Source organism: Moschus berezovskii, chromosome 3 (assembly GCF_049115385.1).
Source record: "Moschus berezovskii isolate FMDL1 chromosome 3, NW_MosBer_1.0, whole genome shotgun sequence".
Classification (NCBI taxonomy): Eukaryota; Metazoa; Chordata; class Mammalia; order Artiodactyla; family Moschidae; genus Moschus; species Moschus berezovskii.
The window spans coordinates 54,048,048-54,068,770 of NC_142462.1; the positions used below are offsets into that span (position 1 = coordinate 54,048,048).

Consider the following 20,723-nt stretch of genomic DNA (forward strand, 5'->3'; position numbering starts at 1 on the left):
AGGTAACCCAGTTTAAAAACTGAGCAAAGGATTTCAGAATTTCTGCAAATCATGTATATAAAATATATAGATGGCCAATAAGCACATGAAAAGATACTCAGCATCTTTAGTCATTAGAGTAATATGAATCAAAACCACAGAAAGATACCATTTCCCACCCACTAGCATGCCTGTGTGGAGAAGGAAATGGCAACCCACTCCAGTGTTCTTGCCTGGAGAATCCCAGGGACGGGGGAGCCTGGCAGGCTGCCGTCTATGGGGTCGCACAGAGTCGGACACAACTGAAGCAACTTAGCAGCAGCAGCAGCAGCAGCAGCAGCATGCCTGTGATCAAATAGTGAGATGAGTGTTAACAAAGATACAGAGAAATTGAAAACCACATACATTGCTGATAGAAATGTAAAATGATGTGGACACTAGAAAACAGTTTGGAAATTCCTCAGAAAATTACAGTTACTATATATCCCAGGAATTCTACTCCTAGGTATATGTACCCAAGAGAAATGAAAACATACATCACACAATAACTTGTACAAGAATGTTTAGACAGCATTACTCATAATAACTGTAAGTTAGGAACAAATACTATTCAGCTGAAGAACGAATAAGCAAAGCGTGGCATATTCATACAATGGTATACTATTTGGCAATAAAAAGGAATGGAGTACTGAATTATGCTACAACATGGATGAACCTTCAAAACATTTTGCTAAGTGAAAGAAGCCAGTCACAAAGGATAGTCACGTGTTGCATGATTTCTTTTATAGGAAATGCCCTGAATAGGCAAATCCAGAGAGACAGAAGGTAAATTAATGAGTGTTTCCAGAGACCAGAGGGAGAGAAGAATGGAGGGAATGGAGAGGTATGATGTTTTTGTGGTGATGAAAATATTCTACAATTAGTTAGTAGTGATGGTTGTGCAACTCTATGAATATATCAAAAATCAATGAATTACATTCTTAAGTGGTGTTTTATGGTATGTAAGTTATATCTTAGTAAAGCTGCTGCTGCCGCTGCTGCTGCTAAATCACTTCAGTTGTGTCCGACTCTGTGTGACCTCATAGACGGCAGCCGACCAGGCTCCGCCGTCCCTGGGATTCTCCAGGCAAGAACACTGGAGCGGGCTGCCATTTCCTTCTCCAATGTGTGAAAGTGAAAAGTGAAAGTGAAGTCGCTCAGTTGTGTCTGACTAGTAGTGACCCCATGGACTGCAGCCCACCAAGCTCCTCTGTCCATGCGATTTTCTAGGCAAGAGTACTGGAGTAGCTTGCCATTGCCTTCTCCGTTAGTAAAGCTATTACCAAAATAGTTTCTCTTCCACAAGACTTCTCTGTGAATGGTAAAATCCTCAAGAGGAGTGTATGGTTTATATTTTATTTAGGGCACCTAACTGTCCTCATTTGCCTGGGACTGAGGGCGTTCCCCAACATAACAGTCAGTGCTAAAACTAGAAAAGTCCTAGGCAATCCATGCAATATTTGGGACAGACAGAAGAAAAAAAAAAGTTCAATGTTTATCTGAAATTTAAGCATCCTCTATTTTTATTTGCTAAATCTGGCAACCCTAATTTTACAGGATGATCCAATTTGTCTAGATCACGTAGAAGCAGAGATCTAGAGTTAAGTTTAAATCTAAGAGACCGATAGTGTTTGAAGTTAAGGAAGAAAGTTCCCAAAGCATTTTAGAACCTTGGCCAAAACTATTACCAAGTAATTCTTCAGAAATCTCTTCTCACAACTTTCTGCCTCAAGTTCTCTCATTTCCAAGGTCTACTGCAAAGGGTTCTTGTCAGAGGACTCTTTAAGAATGATATTAATAAACAGTTACATGAAATAATGTGCTTCTTTAAAGTGTTTCATCTTGGATGAAGCATAAACTAGTTCCTCCTGGCATCTGAGTACATGATGAACTGTATTGTTATTTTTAGCCCACTAGTGTTTTGGAAGACAGGCTGTTAAAAATAGAAGCAGACCTAGTAGAGAAGCAGGAGTGCTTTTCCTCACCGATTAATGAAAATTAAGCCGGTCCTCTGAGCCCAAATGGTTGGAGGGAAGGTGTGTGCCACTGTGTGATCAGGTTAAAAGGCTGTGGCTTGCAATTTGGAAATTAGCATGTCATGTGTCACTGAGGCAGAAGATGGGCGTAGCTCTAACGCGAGTTCCCTGGAAATGCACAGATACAGGGAGTCAAGGGCTTGCATGTTTGACCAGGTGAAAGGCGCTGTATTTTAAGAATCATACTCGTGACCTTGGAAGCCAGGACTCAATTCAGTGATGGGTCTCCCCGTCACTTCTCAGCACTACAGGTTAGCGGCCACCAGGGGGCACCAAAGCAAGGCCATTCCGGAGGACGGAGTCTGACACTCCTGAGCAGCTGGGTGATCATCACAGCCTCCCCTTTGAGATTCCGTGCCCAGGCTGTGCCTTTCGGCAAAGCGACCGGGTGGGTATGCGCATGGATTTACAGTCAGCCGGGCAAGGGTTTCAGACCTGCTCTGCCGCTTAGCACCCTTGCAGCCTCTTTAATCCACAAACAAGGATTATAAAGTACCTCAGGCAGAGGCAAGTGATAAGAATTAAATGAGTCAGTGTCTGGAAAGTGCTTAATACCTAATCCTGTGCTTTTTGCGTCGTAAATACTCAGTTCCATAGTACACCCTGGAAACCGTTAGGGGGTTCTGATGCCAGCAAGGTCACAGAGAAGGCATTAGCTTTCTTCCATTCTCTTCCATTCTAGGATCTCTTCCCCCTTCCTCTCTCCTTCCTCAGAGATCCCCTGAGACCTGCTTCAAAAGTCTTCCTTCTGGCAATTTGCCAAGGACATTCTCCACAGAAATACAGTGATTCCCAAAGTTCTGTTCAATCCTCTCATACCCAGTGTTTCCCCATGTGGTTCAGAAGCCACTTGCATCAGAATTATCTGGATCCAGGAAGTGGGGATTTCTGGGGCTGGAATCTAGGACTCTGCATTTTAATGAGCTTCCAAAGTCAATCTTATGCATGATAAAACTTGAGAATCTCTGCTCTATTCCTAGTGAGATTTTTTTTAAACCGAGAATATAGTACACATTGATCTCAGCCAGCTGTTAACTGATTATCTGATTAAAGTAATTCATACTGAACTGTGAAGAACAAATAAACTCCCCTTTTAGGAGAATTTGCATTCTGACATTTTGCAAATCTTAATGAATCCCCAATTAGTGAAATGTCTGGGATGGATGTTGAAAGTAAAATGACCTTGCCAGTGACCCATACCTCAGGGGAAGCTTTCTTATGTCCTGGAACTCCAGGCTCACTGACGAGTGGAGGGGAGGGAAAAGAGAAGGAAGAGAAGAAAAGGCAAAGGAGGAAGAGTGGGAGATGGAAGGTTAGGAGAGGAGTTGGGAGAGGGGCGGACAGGAAGAACCACCCTCCCAAACATCCCCACCCCAACAGCACGTGTGCTTCAAGCTCATCCAAGTGCAGAAGGTCCCAGCTGCAATCCTTTATGCTGTATCCCAGAGACATCACAACTGAGGCTTCTATTTTATTTGCTACTCAGTTTATTTTTTTTTACTACGAAACTGCCCAGTTGCCCAGCCTAATATAAAGCTGCTATGGAGTAATAGCCCCTTGCTCTTTGTTGCTCCCAGTCCACTTCTTCTCCCTCTAAAGTTGGATATGACCCAGCCTCCAATTATTGGGTGTCCCCACCTTCTCTCTTACAGCCCCTAAGTGAACTCTTCCTAGCTCATGAATTTAAATGCCATCCACACAACTGGTGTTTCTTGATACGAATCTCTAGCCCCGCCCTCTCCCCTTGCGGCCCAGACCCTGCCTCACTGCCTCCTCTATGCCTCCCCCTGTTATCGCTGTTCAGCCGCTCCGTCGTGTCCGACTCTTTGCGACCGCATGGGCTGCAGCGCCCCAGGCCTCGCTGTCCTTCACCAACTCCCGGAGCTTGCTCAAACTCATGTCCATTGAGTCAATGATGCCATCCAACCATCTCATCCTCTGTCGTCCCCTTTTCTTCCTGCCCTCAATCTTTCCCAGCATCGGGGTCTTTTCTAATGAGCCAGCTCTTCGCATCAGGTGGCCAAAGTATTGGAGCTTCAGCATCAGTCCTTTCAATGAATATTCAGGACTGATTTCTAATAGGATTGACTGTTTGGATCTCTTTGCAGTCCAAAGGACTCTCAAGAGTCTTCTCCAACACCATAGTTCAAAAGCATCGATTCTTTAACACTCAGCCTTCTTTATGGTCCAACTCTCACATCCATACATGACTACTGGAGAGAAAACATAACTTTGACTATATGGACCTTTGTAGGCAAAGTAATGTCTCTGTTTTTTAATACAATGTTTAGTTTGGTCATAGCTTTTCTTCCAAGGAGCAAACATCTTTTCATTTCATGGCTTCAGTCACCAGCTGCAGTGATTTTGGAGCCCAAGAAAATAAAGTCTGTCACTGTTTCCATTGTTTCCCCATCTATTTGCCATGAAGTGATGGGACCAGATGCCATGATCTTAGTTTTCTGAATGTTGAGTTTTAAGCCAACATTTTCACTCTCCTCTTTCACTTTCATCAAGAGACTTTTCAGTTCCTCTTCACTTTCTGCCATAAGGGTGGTGTCATCTGCATATCTGAGGTTATTGATATTTCTCCCAGCCATCTTGATTCTAGCTTCTGCTGCATGCAGCCTGGCATTTCTCATGATGTACTCTGCATATAAGTTAAATAAGCAGGGTGACAATATACAGCCTTGATGTACTCCTTTCCCAATTTGGAACCAGTCTGTTGTTCCATGTCCAGTTCTAATTGTTGCTTCTTGACATGCACACAGGTTTCTCAGGAGGCAGGTACAGTGGTCTGGTATTCCCATCTCTTTCAGAATTGTCTACAGTTTGTTGTGATCCACACAGTCAAAGACTTTAATGTAGTCAATGAAACAGAAGTAGACGCATTTCTGAAATTTTTCTGCCTTTTCTATGATCCAACAGGTGCTGGCAATTTGATCTCTGGTTCCTTTGCCTTTTCTAAATCCAGCTTGAATATCTGGAAGTTCTCAGTTCATGTACTGTTGAAGCCTAGCTTTGGAGAATTTTGAGCATTACTTTGCTAGCATGTGAAATGAGTACAATTGTGTGGTAGTTTGAACATTCTTTGTCATTGCCTTTCTTTGGGATTGGAATGAAAACTGACCCTTTCCAGTCCTGTGGCCACTACTGAGCTTTCCAAATTTGCTGGTATATTAAGTACAGCACTTTAAGAACATCATCTTTCAGGATTTGAAATAGCTCAACTGGAATTCCATCACCTCCATTAACTTTGTTCATCGTGATGCTCTCTAAGGCCCACTTGACTTCACATTCCAAGATGTCTGGCTCCAGGTGAGTGATCACGCCATCATGATTATTTTCATCGTGAAGATCTTTTTTGTATAGTTCTTCTGTGTATTCTTGCCACCTCTTCTTAATATCTTCTGCTTCTGTTAGGTCCATACCATTTCTGTCCTTTATTGTGCCAGTCTTTGCATGAAATGTTCCCTTGGAATCTCTAATTTTCTTGAAGAGATCTCTAGTCTTTCCCATTCTGTTGATTTCCTCTATTTCTTTGCGTTGACCACTTAGGAAGGCTTTCTTATCTCTCCTTGCTGTTCTTTAGAACTGTGCATTCAGATAGGTATATCTTTCCTTTGCTCCTTTGCCGTTCACTTCTCTTTTTTTCTCAACTATTTATGGCCTCCTCAGGCAACCATTTTGCCTTTTTGCATTTCTTTTTCTTGAGGATGGTTTTAATCACGGCCTGTTGTACAGAGATATAAACCTCTGTCCATAGTTCTTCAGGCACTCTGTCTATCAGATCTAATTCCTTGAATCTTTTTGTCATTTCCACTGTATAATCGTAAGGGATTTGATTTGGGACATACCTGAATGGCCTAGTGGTTTTCCCTCCTTTCTACAATTTAAGTCTGAATTTGGTAGTAAGGAGTTCATGATCTGAGCCACAGTCAGCTCCCGGTCTTGTTTTTGCTGACTGTGTAGAGCTTCTCCGTCTTTGACTGCAAAAAATATAATCAGTCTGATTTCGGTGTTGCCCATCTGGTGATGTCCATGTGTAGAGTCTTCTCTTGTGTTGTTGGAAGAGGGTGTTTGCTATGACCAGTGCATTCTCTTGGAAAAACTCTGTTAGCCTTTGCCCTGCTTCATTTTGTACCCCAAGGCCAAACTTGCCAATTATTCTAGATATCTCCTTACTTCCTACTTTTATATTCCAGTCCCCCATGATAAGAAGAACATCTTTTCTGGTGTTAGTTCTAGAATGTCATGTAGGTCTTCATAGAACCATTCAACTTCAGCTTCTTCAGCATTAGTGGTTGGGGCATAGACTTGGATTACTGTGATATTGAATGGTTTGCCTTGGAAACTAACAGAGATCATTCTGTCATTTTTGAAACTGCACCCAAGTCTGCATTTTGGACTCTTATTAACTATGAGGGCTACTCCATTTCTTTTGAGGAATTCTTCCCCATACTAGTGGATATAATGGTCATCTGAATTAAATTTGCCCGTTCTGGTCCATTTTAGTTTACAGATTCCTAAAATATCGATGTTCACTCTTGCCATCTCCTGTTTGACCACTTCCAATTTACCTTGATTCATGGACCTAACATTCCAGGTTCCTATGCAATATTGTTCTATACAGCATCAGACTTTACTTCCATCACCAGTCTCAGCCACTACTGGGTGTTGTTTTCGCTTTGGCTCAGCCTTCATTCCTTCTGGAGTGAGTGGAGACTCTTCTCCAATAGCATGTTGGGTACCTACTGACCTGGGAAGTTCATCTTTCAGTGTCATATCTTTTAGTCTTTTCATACTATTCATGGGGTTCTCAAGGCAAGAATACTAAAGTGGTTTGCCATTCCCTTCTCCAGTGGAGCACGTTTAGTCAGAACTCTCCACCATGACCCGTCTGTCTTGGGTGGCCTCCACCTCGATGTCTTATAATTGGCTCAAACTTTAACACATAAAAAACAAAATTTCTGATTTTCCTCAAATAATGTTTCTCCCCCAGTGTTCCCCCATTCCAGGAAATAGCATATCATTCACCCAAATGGGTTGGATCAGAAACTTCATCATCCACTGGTCAGTCTCCTCCCCTCCCCCAACACACACTTCATGCAGCCTATCACCAAGTCTGCCTTAAGAGTGCATCTTAAATCTGCCTATCACCACCTCCACCTCTACCAGCCTGATCCAAGCCAGCACTTCTGCTCACCCAGGCTACTTCACTGTTTCCTAACTTCCCTTCCTGCTTCCACTCTTACCCTTACAGTCTCGTTGCTACAAATAGCCATAGTTGAATTTTTTATAACATAGTTCTCATGACCTCCCTACCCTCTGATGACTTCCCTATCACAAGATTTGCCCCATCCACATGGCTGACCCATCTCCTGTCCCCAGATACCCTGGCTCCCCTGCTCTTCTTCCTGCCTTTGCCTTTGCTGATGTCTCCACCTATCTTGTCCCCTCGCTTCAGGCAGAGAGGCCCTCCCTGATCACCTACTTCCAAATAGAAACTCTTTTCTTACTTTGATTTCTTTTTCTTCCTAGCACCTGAAATGATCTGATATATTACAGTGTATGTTTATTTGTTTACTGTCTACCACATTCAAGTGCAAGGTCTGTGAGAGCTAGGACTCATTCTTTTCTGTCCACCACTGTGTCCCCGGTGCCTTCAACTGTGCCTGATGCATCGTATATGCTCAATTTAGTATTTGTTGAGTTAATGATGTAAAACTAAGCAAAAGTACAAATGTAAGTAAGGATGGCTACTAACAAATGGTTTTAAGGTTGTATCGAAGGTCTTATTTATTAGGAGAGTTGAAGAAAGATTGGAGTAACTGGTTCCTCTCTTTTTCCCCTCCCTTGTGTTATTTTGTGGTAACTACTTGGATATGGCATGCTCCTGTTTTATTCTGTTTTACCAAATGGTCATTTCTGGAGTTCTGTATCTCCTCTCTGCACACATAGAAAATCTCTTCTTTATTCCACAATTCTAAGCACTCAAAAATTGTGTATTCACAGTTACCAAGTCACAAACTCAGCTTTTACCCACTTACTGTCCATAAAACAGATCTAATAAGATTAGGCAATAGGAAGCTTTTCTATTACAAAATTGTATTAATGGAATTCTCCCAGGGGCGAAGCTGTTCCCTCTCTGAAAGTTAAGCACATTCTAGAAATCACATTAAAACTCTTGCAGGCCTCCCTGGGTCTCAGGGGTCAAGGGAAGGGAAGCTAGATGAAGCTTCACAAAAGAGCTTACTAATCTTGACGTATAACTTTTGATGGATAATTTGTTTTTTGCCTGTCTTCCTATGGTTTCCTTAGCATTTTCTCTTTTCATGCCCAAGCTTGTTTTGCTGGCAGCCATTACCTATAAACTTCCCCACAAAGATAAATCAGACAGTAAAGTGTCTGCCTACAATGTGGGAGACCAGGTTCGATCCCTGAGTTGGGAAGATCCCCTGGAGAAGGAAATGGCAACCTACTCCAGTACTCTTGCCTGGAAAATCCCATGGACGGAGAATCCTGGTAGGCTACAGTCCATGGGGTTGCAAAGAGTCGGACACAACTGAGCAACTTCACTTTCCACTAGGGGCATATCATCATCAGCTCCACAGAGCAGATCAAAAAGGCCAAACTGAATCCTTTGTAGGAAAGAGCTGGAGTGAAGGGGAGATGACTTTCTAATGTGGAGACACAGTTACAGAGACCTGTGGACATCGTGCGGGAAGGAGTGAGTGAGATGAGTGGAGAAGGCAGCTAGACTCACATACGCTATCGTGTGTGAAACAGACAGCTGGCGAGGAGCTGCTGTTTAACGCAGGGAACCCAGCCAGGCGCTCTGTGATGACCTAAAGGACTAGGATGGATGGAGAGTAGGGAGGCCCAAGAGGGAGGTGATATATGTATAATTATGGCTGGTTTGCATTATCGTACTGCAGAGACCATCACATTGTAAAGCAACTTTCCTCCAATTAAAAAAATAAATTAAAAAAATTACAGTCTTAGTTCAGATTCTCCCATAGGCAGTCCCTGAAACCAGGAATCAAGCGTAAATAGTTTGTTGGGGAAGTGATCCCAGAAAACACTGGTGGGACATGAGAAGGGAAGACATGAAAGGGAGGGCAGCCACAGGTCACTTCTTGGGTAATTGGAGCTCAGTCCCATGAGAGAAGCCTGGGAGACCATGGACAAGGGAGGTGGTGTGTATACCTCAATTTCCGTCAGTCATCAACTGAGGACTGCTGGGAAGAGGAGACTTCATTCCCCGGCGGCTCTCATCTGCCCTGTGCATAAGCAGAGAGGGTTCTTATGTCCAGAGAAAGTCCTCAGGCAAAGAGATGCTGGGGCAGGCAGTTGGACACTGGTCCAGTGGACAGTGAAATGGCACCACCCAAGGTTGCAAAAGGCAGAGAGTCCACAGCTTCTACTGCAAATACTGACTTTCGCAAAAAAATATCTCCTAAAAAATGGATGTTCTTCCACAAAGTTATCTTGTGTATAAACAAAGCTGAACAGGACAACTCTGGAAAGTTTTCATAGACCTGAAACCTTGGAGATATGCTTAGAAGCAGGTGATTGTGGTTCTGGTTGAGTGGACTGGGGCATTCTGGGTTGGGGCTGGATTTTCCTAGTGAGAACTCTCAACAGCCTGAGAGTCCAAACAAGTTACAGAGAAAAGCAGATCTGGTGTGCCTGACCAGGGAAAGTGGCCCTGCCTTTCATTCTGGAAGCTGCTAGCACCTCCTCTGGGGTGGACTGCCACTTCACAGAGTCACTCTGACCACTCTTTCCAAGACCAAGAACCTCAGATACAGGTACACATACACACATGCTCACTTGGGAAATCATGATAGTAGAGACACGGCACTGATGTGTGTGTCTGTTTCATATTCAGACATGTTCTTAAGCTACCTCACCCCTTCAACAAAAACAACCTGGCGACGTTTACTGAGTTCCTCCTATTGGCCACATTTGTCCATTCAGTCTTAAGCACCTTATAGGCATCATCTCTATCAGTTATCAGGACAGCCTTGGGAAGGGGTTACTCCCATCTTTCAAATGAAACTCAGAGATGTTAAAGAACTTCTATAGGGTTACCCACCCAGGTGAGAGTATTCAGAACCAGAGAAAACATATTTAACCAAACTATATGCTCTATGCCTTCAAGAAAATCAGGAAACTTACATCTCAAGGTAGCATTTGGAAAAGAGAAAACCTGTGAGGCAGAGGGAAAGTGGACCTAGGGCAAGATAGACGTGGACAGAAGCAACGAAGGGGACATGACACGCTATTCTCGGCCATCTTTCCGGAGCAGGAAGGAGAAGCAGCTTAGAGGACGGTGTAGGAGGCTGAATATTCACCGTCACAGGCAGAAATGAATGTTCGTTTTGAGGAGCTCACACATATTTGGGGTCCATGATTTGCAGTTTCACATATGGTAATACTCAATTTGGTTTTGTTTTTATTAATATTTTTAAAAGGTTGTCATGACCACAGAGTGAATTGTTAGTTATGAGCTAGTTCATGAAAGGGAAAAGCAAAACAATTATGAAAAGATTTGTAATTTCTGTGAACAGAAGTATATGTACTTCTATGGAAGTCACTGAAGTGGAAGTATATGGCTTCTATGGAAGTCACCAAAGCAGGGATGGCATAGGAAGGTTGGCACCCTGTGAGTTCTTATGAAATGCACTAAGAATGAGTGTGCTACACTCTGCCCCTCCGACAGGCATGTGTTTTGAACTCATTATTAAAAGCCTTTCAACCTGTATAAAGTATGGAATGGCTTCTTGTTAAAACTAGACAGTGAATTTTGTTAGGATTAATAAGTAAGCACCCTCATTCTATTCTCAGTGTCCCTGGGGAAGCCTTCCAAGGAATTTTACCTGTTGCTTTTAATAGATTCTATAGTATTTCTTTTTTAAGAAATTTTTTTATTTTAATTGGAGGCTAATTACTTTACAATATTGTAGTGGTTTTTGCCATCCATTGACATGAATCAGCCATGGGTGTATATGTGTCCCCCATCCTGACCCTCCCTCCCACCTCCCTCCCCATCCCATCCCTCAGGGTCATCCCAGCACACCAGCTCTGAACACCCTGTCTCATGCATCGAATCTGGACTGAAGATCTTTTTCACATATGGTAATATACATGTTTCAATGCTATTCTCTCAAATCATCCCACCCTTGCCTTCTCCCACAGAGTCCAAAAGTCTGTTCTTTACATCTGTGTCTCTTTTGCTGTCTCGCATATAGGGTCATCATTACCTTCTTTCTAAATTCCATATATATGCATTAATATACTGTATTGGTGTTCTTCTTTCTGACTTCACTCTATATAGTAGGTTTCAGTTTCATTCACCTCATTAGAGCTGATTCAAATGCATTCTTTTTAATAGCTGACTAATATTCCACTGTGTATACGTACCACAGCTTTCTTATCCATTCGTCTGCTGATGGGTATCTTGGTTGCTTCCATGTCCTGACTATTGTAAACAGTGCTGCTCTTTCAATTCTGGTTTCCTCGGTGTGTATGCCCAGCAGTGGGATTGCTGGATCATATGGCAGTTCTATTTCCAGTTTTTTAAATAAACGACCCAATCAAAAAATGGGCCAAAGAACTAAACAGACATTTCTCCAAAGAAGACATGCAGATGGCTAACAAACACATGAAAAGATGCTCAACATCACTCATTATCAGAGAAATGAAAATCAAAACCACAATGAGGTACCATTTCACTCCAGTCAGAATGGCTGCTATCCAAAAGTCTACAAACAATAAATGCTGGAGAGGGTGTGGAGAAAAGGGAACCCTCTTACACTGTTGGTGGGAATGCAAACTAGTACAGCCACTATGGAGAACAGATTCTATAGTATTTCTTAATGGAGACAAGGGGAGAAAGAAAAGAGATGTTCTTGAGTTAACAATAGAAATTCCTGCTCATGAATTATTTACTTTCTAGAAAATGTCACATAGGATAGTGTTGTACCTGATGTCAATGGTTAATTGTCCATTGAACACAGAATAGTGCGCCGTCACCAGGAGCTTATCCTTAGGCCAGTTTCTGCCCCTTCTCAGCAAAGAAGATCTACATGAGTAGCCAGAATAACTATCCTCTGCAATTATCCTCTAACTCTCCTGTGTTCAAATCAGTGTGTCAGATGGAAATGAAATTAGAAAGAGACAGAGAGAAAGAAAAAGAGCAAGAAAGGCAGAGAATATAAAGGCTAAAAAGTAGGAGAAGGGAAGAAAGGACGAGAGAAAATGTACTAGGGCTGTCTCAGGTTGTACATTTTGCATTTCCTAGATACCTCTGTATGTATTTTTTTTAATTATTGTTACAACCAAGAGATAAAATCTCTGTCTGTAGGCCTACGATGGGAGCACCTCTCTCCCTAACCTTGGCTTCCTCTGCCCAGCTCTTTAATGGAAGTAGAAGGAATAGAAAGCCCCCCCAGAGTCTCACTGAAGATTCAGGTCACTGAGTGCCTCCACCAGTCTCCCAAGCTTTGTTTTGCTGGCTTTTTCATAGATTTATGTGACTGGTTGGTTTCATCCATTCACTCAAAAAACAATTTTTGAACACTTATTGTAAACCAAGCACCTCACTGAGCTGGGAGCATAAAGATGAGTAGGACACGATCTGTCCTCAGGGAGCTCAATCCAGGGCCCTGCTTCCAAGAGGGTGGGACCAGCGGCAGCAGCAACAGCAGCATCACCTGGGAGATAGTTAAAAGTGCAAATTTCCAGGCTTCATCCCAGACCAGCTTAATCAAAATCTGCATATTTAGCAAGATACCTGGGCAATTCTTAAGCATATTGAAGTTTAAAAAGCACCGACCTAATGGATTTTCAGCAGGGGAGAGGGAGAGGCTCTTTGGTTTCTTAATTCTTACATTTATTCTGCTAGTATTTATTGATCACCTGTCATCAGGCTCAGGGCTGGGAGTTGGTGGTACATGGGTGAGCAAGACAAAGGAGATGCTGATGGCCTAGAGCTCACATTCTCATGTGGGAAAAAAGCAGAAAAAAAAAAAAAAATGCATGAGCTAGTTCCAGATCATGAGCAGTGCTATGAAGCAAATAAACTGAAATGTGATGGTAACTATGACAGGTAATGGGGGTGGATGTCTTCATGAATAAGATTTCTATTTTGTATTTTGCTTTCTGTTCTAAAAATGTAAACATAATCACTGGTCCTATGTGAAGAGAGTCAAAGACTATAATACTATCGACTGTAATCCTTCTTTTCTCCTCCACGCTCATCCCTCTGCCTCTGGCACTGGTACTGAAAATCTAGATGCCACCAAGCAGGTACAGTCACAGCCAAGCCCATCAAAAAGTCCAGGCTATGAGCAACTGAAAATTTGGATGCGAACTGGATGATAAAGCCCAGAAGTACTGGTATTACCTTTCTGGTTGTGGCAAAAAGGCATTAGAGAATCTAGAAGGACTTGGTAACTGGGGCATAGCTTCCTATCTCATTGTTCTCTTGCATCACTGCGGTCAGGGGCCAGAGAGTATGGTGGGGGTTGATGAATGGGAGGGTGGCCTGCAGGTCAAAATGAGCAATGGACATATCCATGCAGCCTCAGCAACTTCAGACCTTCTCTTCACCTACAGTGTTAGTGCTAATCAGCTGCAACCAAAATCAGTGCTAGACTTTAATTCAGCGCAGAAGTTTATTTTGACCATGCATTTATTTTCAGCACAAATCCAAACCCACTATAGTTAGAACGCTTGAGGGATAAATGAGTGATTGCCCAAAGAAAGGATACAGGTAAACCAGTAATCAGAGGATGGGGTTTCAGGTACTGCCCCTCTAGAAATTGTGTCATGAAGGAATATTTAATGCAGCAGATCTAAACCACAGTCAGAGAAAGGGCATCTGCCCACTGTTGCAGTTATCTATTGCTGCGTGAGAAACTATCCCAAATTTTTGTGGCTTAAAACTTTGTCAAAGTTTTGTTGAAAAACCTCATACCCGTTAGGAAGGCTCCTAACAACCAGTTTTATTATTTCTCACAATTGTGTCGATCAGGAATTTGGGAAGGGTTTACCTGAGCAGTCCTTCTGCTCCATGTAGCACCAACTAGGGTCACCTTGGGGATCAGCAGGTAGGCCCCTGGCAGGGATGGCTGGAAAGGTGGGCTTAGCGGGACCACTCTCTCTCTCCGTGTGCTACCACGACCTCTTCATGTGGTCACTCCAGCAGAGAGGTTGGAAACTGCCAGTGCTCTAACGGTTCTCAACATCAGTAATGATCAGAAAAATGCAAATCAAAACTACAGTTGTCACCTTACACCCATCAGGATGGCCACTCTCAAAACAGAAATTTTAAAATGTCAGACAGATATGAAGAAATTAGATCTTTGTGCACTGTTAGTGGGATTATAAAACGGTGCAACAGAAAATAGTATGAAAAAAAAAAACTAGAAAAGAAAATAGTATGGAGGTTCCTCAAAAAGCTAAAAATAGAGCTACCATGTGATCCAGCAACCCCATTTCCAGGTGTGTATCCAGGAGAATTGAAATCAGGGTCCTGATGAGGTATCTTCATCCCCACGTCATAGCAGCACTGTGCGCAATACGCAAAAGGTGGAAACAGCCCAAATGCCCATCACCAGATGAGCGGATCAGCGGAATGTGGCGCATACATACAGTGGAATGTTGTTCCACCTTAGAAAACAAGGAAATCCTGCCACAGCTGCAGCATAGATGAACCTTGAGGATGTTATGCTAAGTGAAATATTCCAGTTGCAAAAAGACAAATACTCTGTAATTCCCCCTACAGGAGCTATCTAAAGACATCGAATTCACAGAAAGGGGAAATAGAATGGCAGTTATTGAGGGATGGGGATATGTTACTGAGGGAGAGGGGATTTGTGTAATGGATATAGAATTTCAGGCTTGCATTATGAAAAGTCCTGGAGATCTGTTTCACAACAGTGTGAATTTACTGACCACTACTGAACTACACACTTCAAAATGACTGAGACAGTAGATTGTATTCTGTGTGTGTGTGTGTGTGTGTGCATGCGCGGTGTTTTACCACATTAAAAAGCAAACCACTGATACTCTTAAAGCCCGGATTGAAGGGGAGGGGAACATAAACCCACCTCTCAGTGAAAGGAAATGCAGAGAATCTGTAGCCAGCTCCCCCCTGCCCCCGCTACCATGGGGCAGACCCTGTAGAGCTCCTGAGGGCCTAAAAGGTGAGGTGTTATTCCCAGGGGGCCATATTCAACCTCCCGAAGATGCAGGGTGTCAGAAAGCATTGTTAGAGGTGGGCACAGTTTGAAACAACAGAGTGGGAGAAAATGACAGTCTGTAGGGCCAATGAGGAAAAAACAGCCTGGAGTTCCACCCTTACTCATTTTCACAGCAAAGAATGAGCACGCCATTCTGCTAGAAGCCTGACCGGCCCCACCAGGCATTTTTCTCACTCAGTGCCTGCCCCTCAGCTGTCCTGACAGTGGGAGCTCCAAGCCTGTACGGAACAGGTCAGATGGGAACAGTCTGCAGGAGCAGGTCACAGGAGACATTTCAGAGCTGGCAAACACATAGAAAATCCAGCGATACCACAGCATTTAGATAGTGTGGACAATGTGGCCATTATAAATGCTGCTCTCATGAGCGGTGATTCAAATGACAGCTTCGAAAAGGGTTTGTGAAGGGCCCTTTGGAAATGGAACATGGGTGCCTCAGAGCCCATGACATGTTACGAGGACAAACCCAATTGAACAAAGATCCACAGCAGCACTGAATGACTTATTTATTCAGTCCTGCTCTGTACAAACCTAGGAGAAGATGACAGCTTTTAAACTGACTCCCCTGAGCTATGCAACATCCATGGTGTGTGGGAAATGTTAGCAAGAATTTTGAAAAAAGCAGAAAGTTTTATGAAGCAAAGATCACAGTGTAACCATGCTAACGCTGCCACCAAATTCTGCAGATGGCCCTGGTGTCTCAGAATCACTAGAAGGAATGACAGCAGCATCTGGAGGGGAAAGCCCTGCCCTTTACCCTCTTAACCTGCCAGCTTCACACATTTGCTTGAAGGGCTAGCCCCTCCAAGCCTTCAGGTGGAAAATTCTTTGTGCAGGCCATTTAAGTAATCATGGCAGCATTCTCACTGCACTGCTTCTACAGAGTGTTGTCCTGGCTTTGTGTGGGGAATGTTGGTGTTCTGATCACCCCTGGAACACAAGTGTTGGTTCGTTGAGCCTAGCACATGCTGCAGAATTCTTGTATGCCCCAGGGTTCCTGTTGCATTGTGGAGTCAGTCTTTCTAGAAAGAAAGAATACACAGTGGGAGCCATGTCTGAGTAACCCCAGCCCAGCCAGCTTCCCCAGGGGATCTGGTGACAGTGCAGCCTGCGCTCACAGCAGGACTGGCACTAGGGTGAGGCCGGTGAGGAGCTTAGCATGCAAAATTTAAGGAGGCCCTTGTCCTGTGTTTGCATAACCCTAAGAGTGAGCACCTCCTTGAATCTCGTATGCAAAGAGAACCACTGGCCTCCCTTTGTCCAGGCCTGGCTCAAAGGCCTCACTGTCTCTTTTCCCACTCATTCCTCAGCTCCCTGCCCAAGGTTAGCACTGGGGTTGGGGAGTGTAGCCCCAATGCCAACAGTGGTCAACAAAGAAGAGAGCTCTAAGAAGGAAGAGCTGAGAAATTGAAGGTGAGATTGCAGTGAGGGACCCAATGAGGCATTTGGCTATGCAGTGGCTACCTGTGACCCAAGACCAGAGCAGATCCAGGAAGGGTTGGTGATGAAAGACTTGTCCTGGTCTGCCCCTCGGTCATGGGCCAAGATGGTGGGGCATAAATAGGAAACCCTGTGAGACTGGCCACAGAGGTTCCCTTTGTACAAGAAAGCTCAGGATCTTCCCAGGGAGGTGCTTTTCCTATAGAAAGTTCCTTTCTCCCCAGGCTTGGATGTCAGAGCTCTAGGGGCTGATCTGAAGCCCTTCCACCCCTGTCTGCTCTCTTCCCAGCCCAATGTGATGTTATAAGGCCAAATCAGGCAGCTTAGTACTGGGGAGAGAGAAAGTGGGAGTCTTGGGTTCTGTGTGCGTGTGTGCTAAGTCACTTCAGTCGTGTCCGACTCTCTGTGACCCTGTGGACCATAGCCCTCCTGGCTCTTCTGTCCATGGGATTCTCTAGGCAAGAATACTGAGGTGGGTTGCCATCCCCTCCTCCAGGGGATCTTCCCAAGCCAAGGATCCAACTCATGTCTCATATCTTCTTCACTGGCAGGCGGGTTCTTTACCACTAGCGCTACCTGGAAACAAATGGTTCAACCAAAGCAGACTTTTCTATCATTAAATCAGGGGTATATTCATTTGTGAACCTCAATACAACAGGGACTCCCTCTTGTCTCCCTTGTCCCCTGCATCACAGACGTACATCCCTGAGAAGTGCACTTCCACATGCAGGGTCACTTTTCATCACCATTTCCCTATTCTCCTTCCCACATTTGCAACCCCACTCACTCCTCCCCTTCTCCCTCCCCAGGTAGCACCTTTCACAAATCTTGCTGGAAAACTCAGATATTCAGTTTTGTGGATTTTAAATAGAAAATGATGCAGAATGAGCGAATTAATTGCTGGAGCAGTGGAATCATGGACACACAAGCCCAACTTTGGATTCCATCGAGCCAGAGCACCTCCATGACACTGCAGCAGAGACCACTCAAGTTCAGAAGTGCCTGTGGCACTATGTCAGATCCTTGGATTGCTGGTTTACGTTGCTTATCTGAAGAAAGCATTCCCTTCCAGAGGGCCTCTGCCAGCATGATTCAAGCTCAGAGAATCGTTACAGACTAATCATCATTATGGCATGATCACATTTCAATTATCCCCTGTGTAGTCTGGGTACATTAAAGCAACTTCTCTGACTGAGAGAAGTTCGTTAAAAATCACAATGTGCGCTAAGATTTTTTAAAGCCTGTTGGAAGCCAACAAGGGGATAAATTCTAGAAACAACGGCAGAATCTTTCAGGGGTTTCTCTTGCATTATGCAGAAAGCATTATCTTTCTTAAAACGTGGGATGAGGACTATAACTGGATAATGGGCCAATTGTTTTATTATAATTTGTGTTTCTAAGCACTCCGTGATTCAAAACCCAACAGATTGTTTTCTGTCAGCCCCAATCTGAGCTACTAGGTGCACTGGCCCATCTTCACAATGTATCAGGTACCCCTAACTCCTGGTTAGCAGTGGCAAAATCTATGAAAATTAGCCAGAGGATGGAGTAGATCACACCATCTGTGGTCTTTGTCAATACAGGCACAGTTCCAAATATGTTGCAGAAGAGGAAAAGCAGCCTCCCCCTGAGCATTTGTCCGGAAGAAAAGACTTTAAAAGGGCAAGTCAAGTTTCATATGCAAGAATATTCATTTTCGATAGTAACAAAAGAAACAGAAACGTATCTATGTATCTGACAGTGGTGAAATCATTGGGGGTGGAATATTGAGCGTGGCCTGGAGAGGAATGAGAAGGGAATGGAATATAATAGAGTCATGAGAAACTGATGCTGATGATGCAGAGAGTGGAAATATAGGAAATTGTTTTTAATATTGTGTTGAAAATGTCATCTACACTGTGATTCCAACTATATCAAATAAGTGCACACCTCAGATAAGGAATAGAAAGAGATGTGGGACGAAAACAGCTGGTGTCTCAAAGTGATCAGATTGTGGAGGATTCATCTCTGTAGTCCTTCCTTATGAAACTGTTATAATGTTCATTCAATAATAAATAAAACTTGGAAGGAAAAGGAAAACACTCAAGTGAAGCATTTTCTGTGCCAGGCAGAAAAATCGGTGATGCATGGGATCATTTTGCGTTCTTCCTTGCTCCTTCAAAGCAGCCTGTAATCTTCATCCACATGTGGGGAATATGCATGCCTGAATTATCAGGGGACCCCCCTCACCAGGAAGGCTGTGCTGTTTGTTTACTGGACCAGAAACCTCACTCCTTTCCGTCTTGTTTGATAACAAATCTAAGGTGCATTTGTTGGTATGGTTTTTCCTTGACAAATATGCACAAAAATCTTGAGGACAGAAAATGATGCATTTGTTCTTTCTCTCTTTTCTCTTTCTCTTGCCCATCCCCCCCACCCCCCTCTGCAGTTCTGCTAAGCCAATATTCTCTAGAATGAGCACAAAACAAATCAAATAACAGCTAAACTAATCGAATAACAGCTTTTGTACATCAGCATCGAGAAGGAAGACGCTTGGGAGAGATCAGCGTACCGAGATGGATACCGGCAAGAGTGAAGCATCCAACTGTCAAAGCATCTACTAAACCTAGATCGGCAGAGATGGGAGTGATTTTCCTGAAAGGAGATACGATCACGGATTAAACACCAGCTCATTGGAAACTATCATTGAATAAGAGCAGATGACATTCATGAGAAATCACATTCAGGAAACATTTTAAGGAAGAGGAATATAAATGTGCTAGAATTTACATGTAAAATATATATGTACTGAGGTTTGTAAACTGTCCTTTTTTAATCAAACAGAAAACAAAAAGCTTTAATCTTTCAACATTATTTTAAAAAAGGCAGTGCATCCTAAATTATTCCTGTCTCAATAGCCAAGAGGCTGATCAACCATCAGTTATTGAGAAAGCGTCTTAGAAAATGCCTCTGAGAATTTTCATAGGAGCCATGACCTTTGGTTCCCATCTCTGCCGTTCATTTATGTCACTGTGTAATTAGTTACAACCACTCAGTTAAGAGATGTTAACGCTTCAAACTTTTTACTGAGTTTTTGTTCAGTTTAATCTGTCTGTACCAGTTCTTACTGAGAAAGTGTTTCTGACATATACTATTACTCCATCAAGCTGTATATTACAGGAAGTACATCTTTACATCATAGGTTCCTGAGCAACATAGACTTCCCTATCTTTCAGGAAACAGCATCAAGGAACTCTGAAAAATATAAAAAGTTCATTTTCACCTTGAATGCTCACATGTAATATATAGGCTGCTATCAAATAAACACTTTTTCTAATTGCCCCTAGTAATATGTGTAAGAATTTAATATACTTTACAAATAAACATCTAAAATATCTTCTTTTTCTATTTCTTTGTCATATCATCAGAAATCCATATCCTTTCTTTCCCTTACTGACAGGCATTCATTTTTATTTTAAAAATAACTCCATTCCATTAAACCTATTTCTAAATGATAGTAAGTGGTACTAACAAAATAAATAATAATTTAATAGCCTTAGAACTAAATGACTATATACTTAATACAGGTCAAAGAAACTTGGTAGGAGTAAGCCTTTTTGTTTACTGATTTTAGTTTCAAGAACACTCAGTTTTTTGTGGTTTGTTTGTTTGTTTTTAGTTGATTGCCATTTAGAAGTAGTGACAAATGATCAGTTGTCTTCAACAATCTTTTGCTCCCAGGCGTCCCCTCCATCACCCTCATCACATATCCTGCAGTATGCAACAACAGAAAAATATTTAATATTGGAGTAGCCAATTGCTTGAGAATGACACAAGCTAAAATGTATGTGCAGGAATTATCAGTATAAGCCAAACCATATTCTATACCTGAGCAGAAAACATGAACATGTAGAATGCCTTCATTTTTGAACTCAAAATTAAAATCCATTTAGTATGTATTATTGGAATAATGGAGAGTAAT

The 20,723-nt window shown here is 42.9% G+C and overlaps 1 protein-coding gene across 1 annotated transcript in view; it reads left to right on the forward strand.

The window, feature by feature from the left end:
- Window positions 1-20,113, forward strand: part of LHFPL3 (LHFPL tetraspan subfamily member 3) — a 625,767-nt gene extending 605,654 nt beyond the window's left edge. The window contains exon 3 of the mRNA XM_055420726.2: window positions 19,191-20,113. Within this exon, the coding sequence (XP_055276701.1) occupies window positions 19,191-19,219 (29 nt within the window). The 3' untranslated portion in view covers window positions 19,220-20,113. The remainder of the gene's footprint in view (window positions 1-19,190) is intronic.
- Window positions 20,114-20,723: the final 610 nt, after the last annotated feature.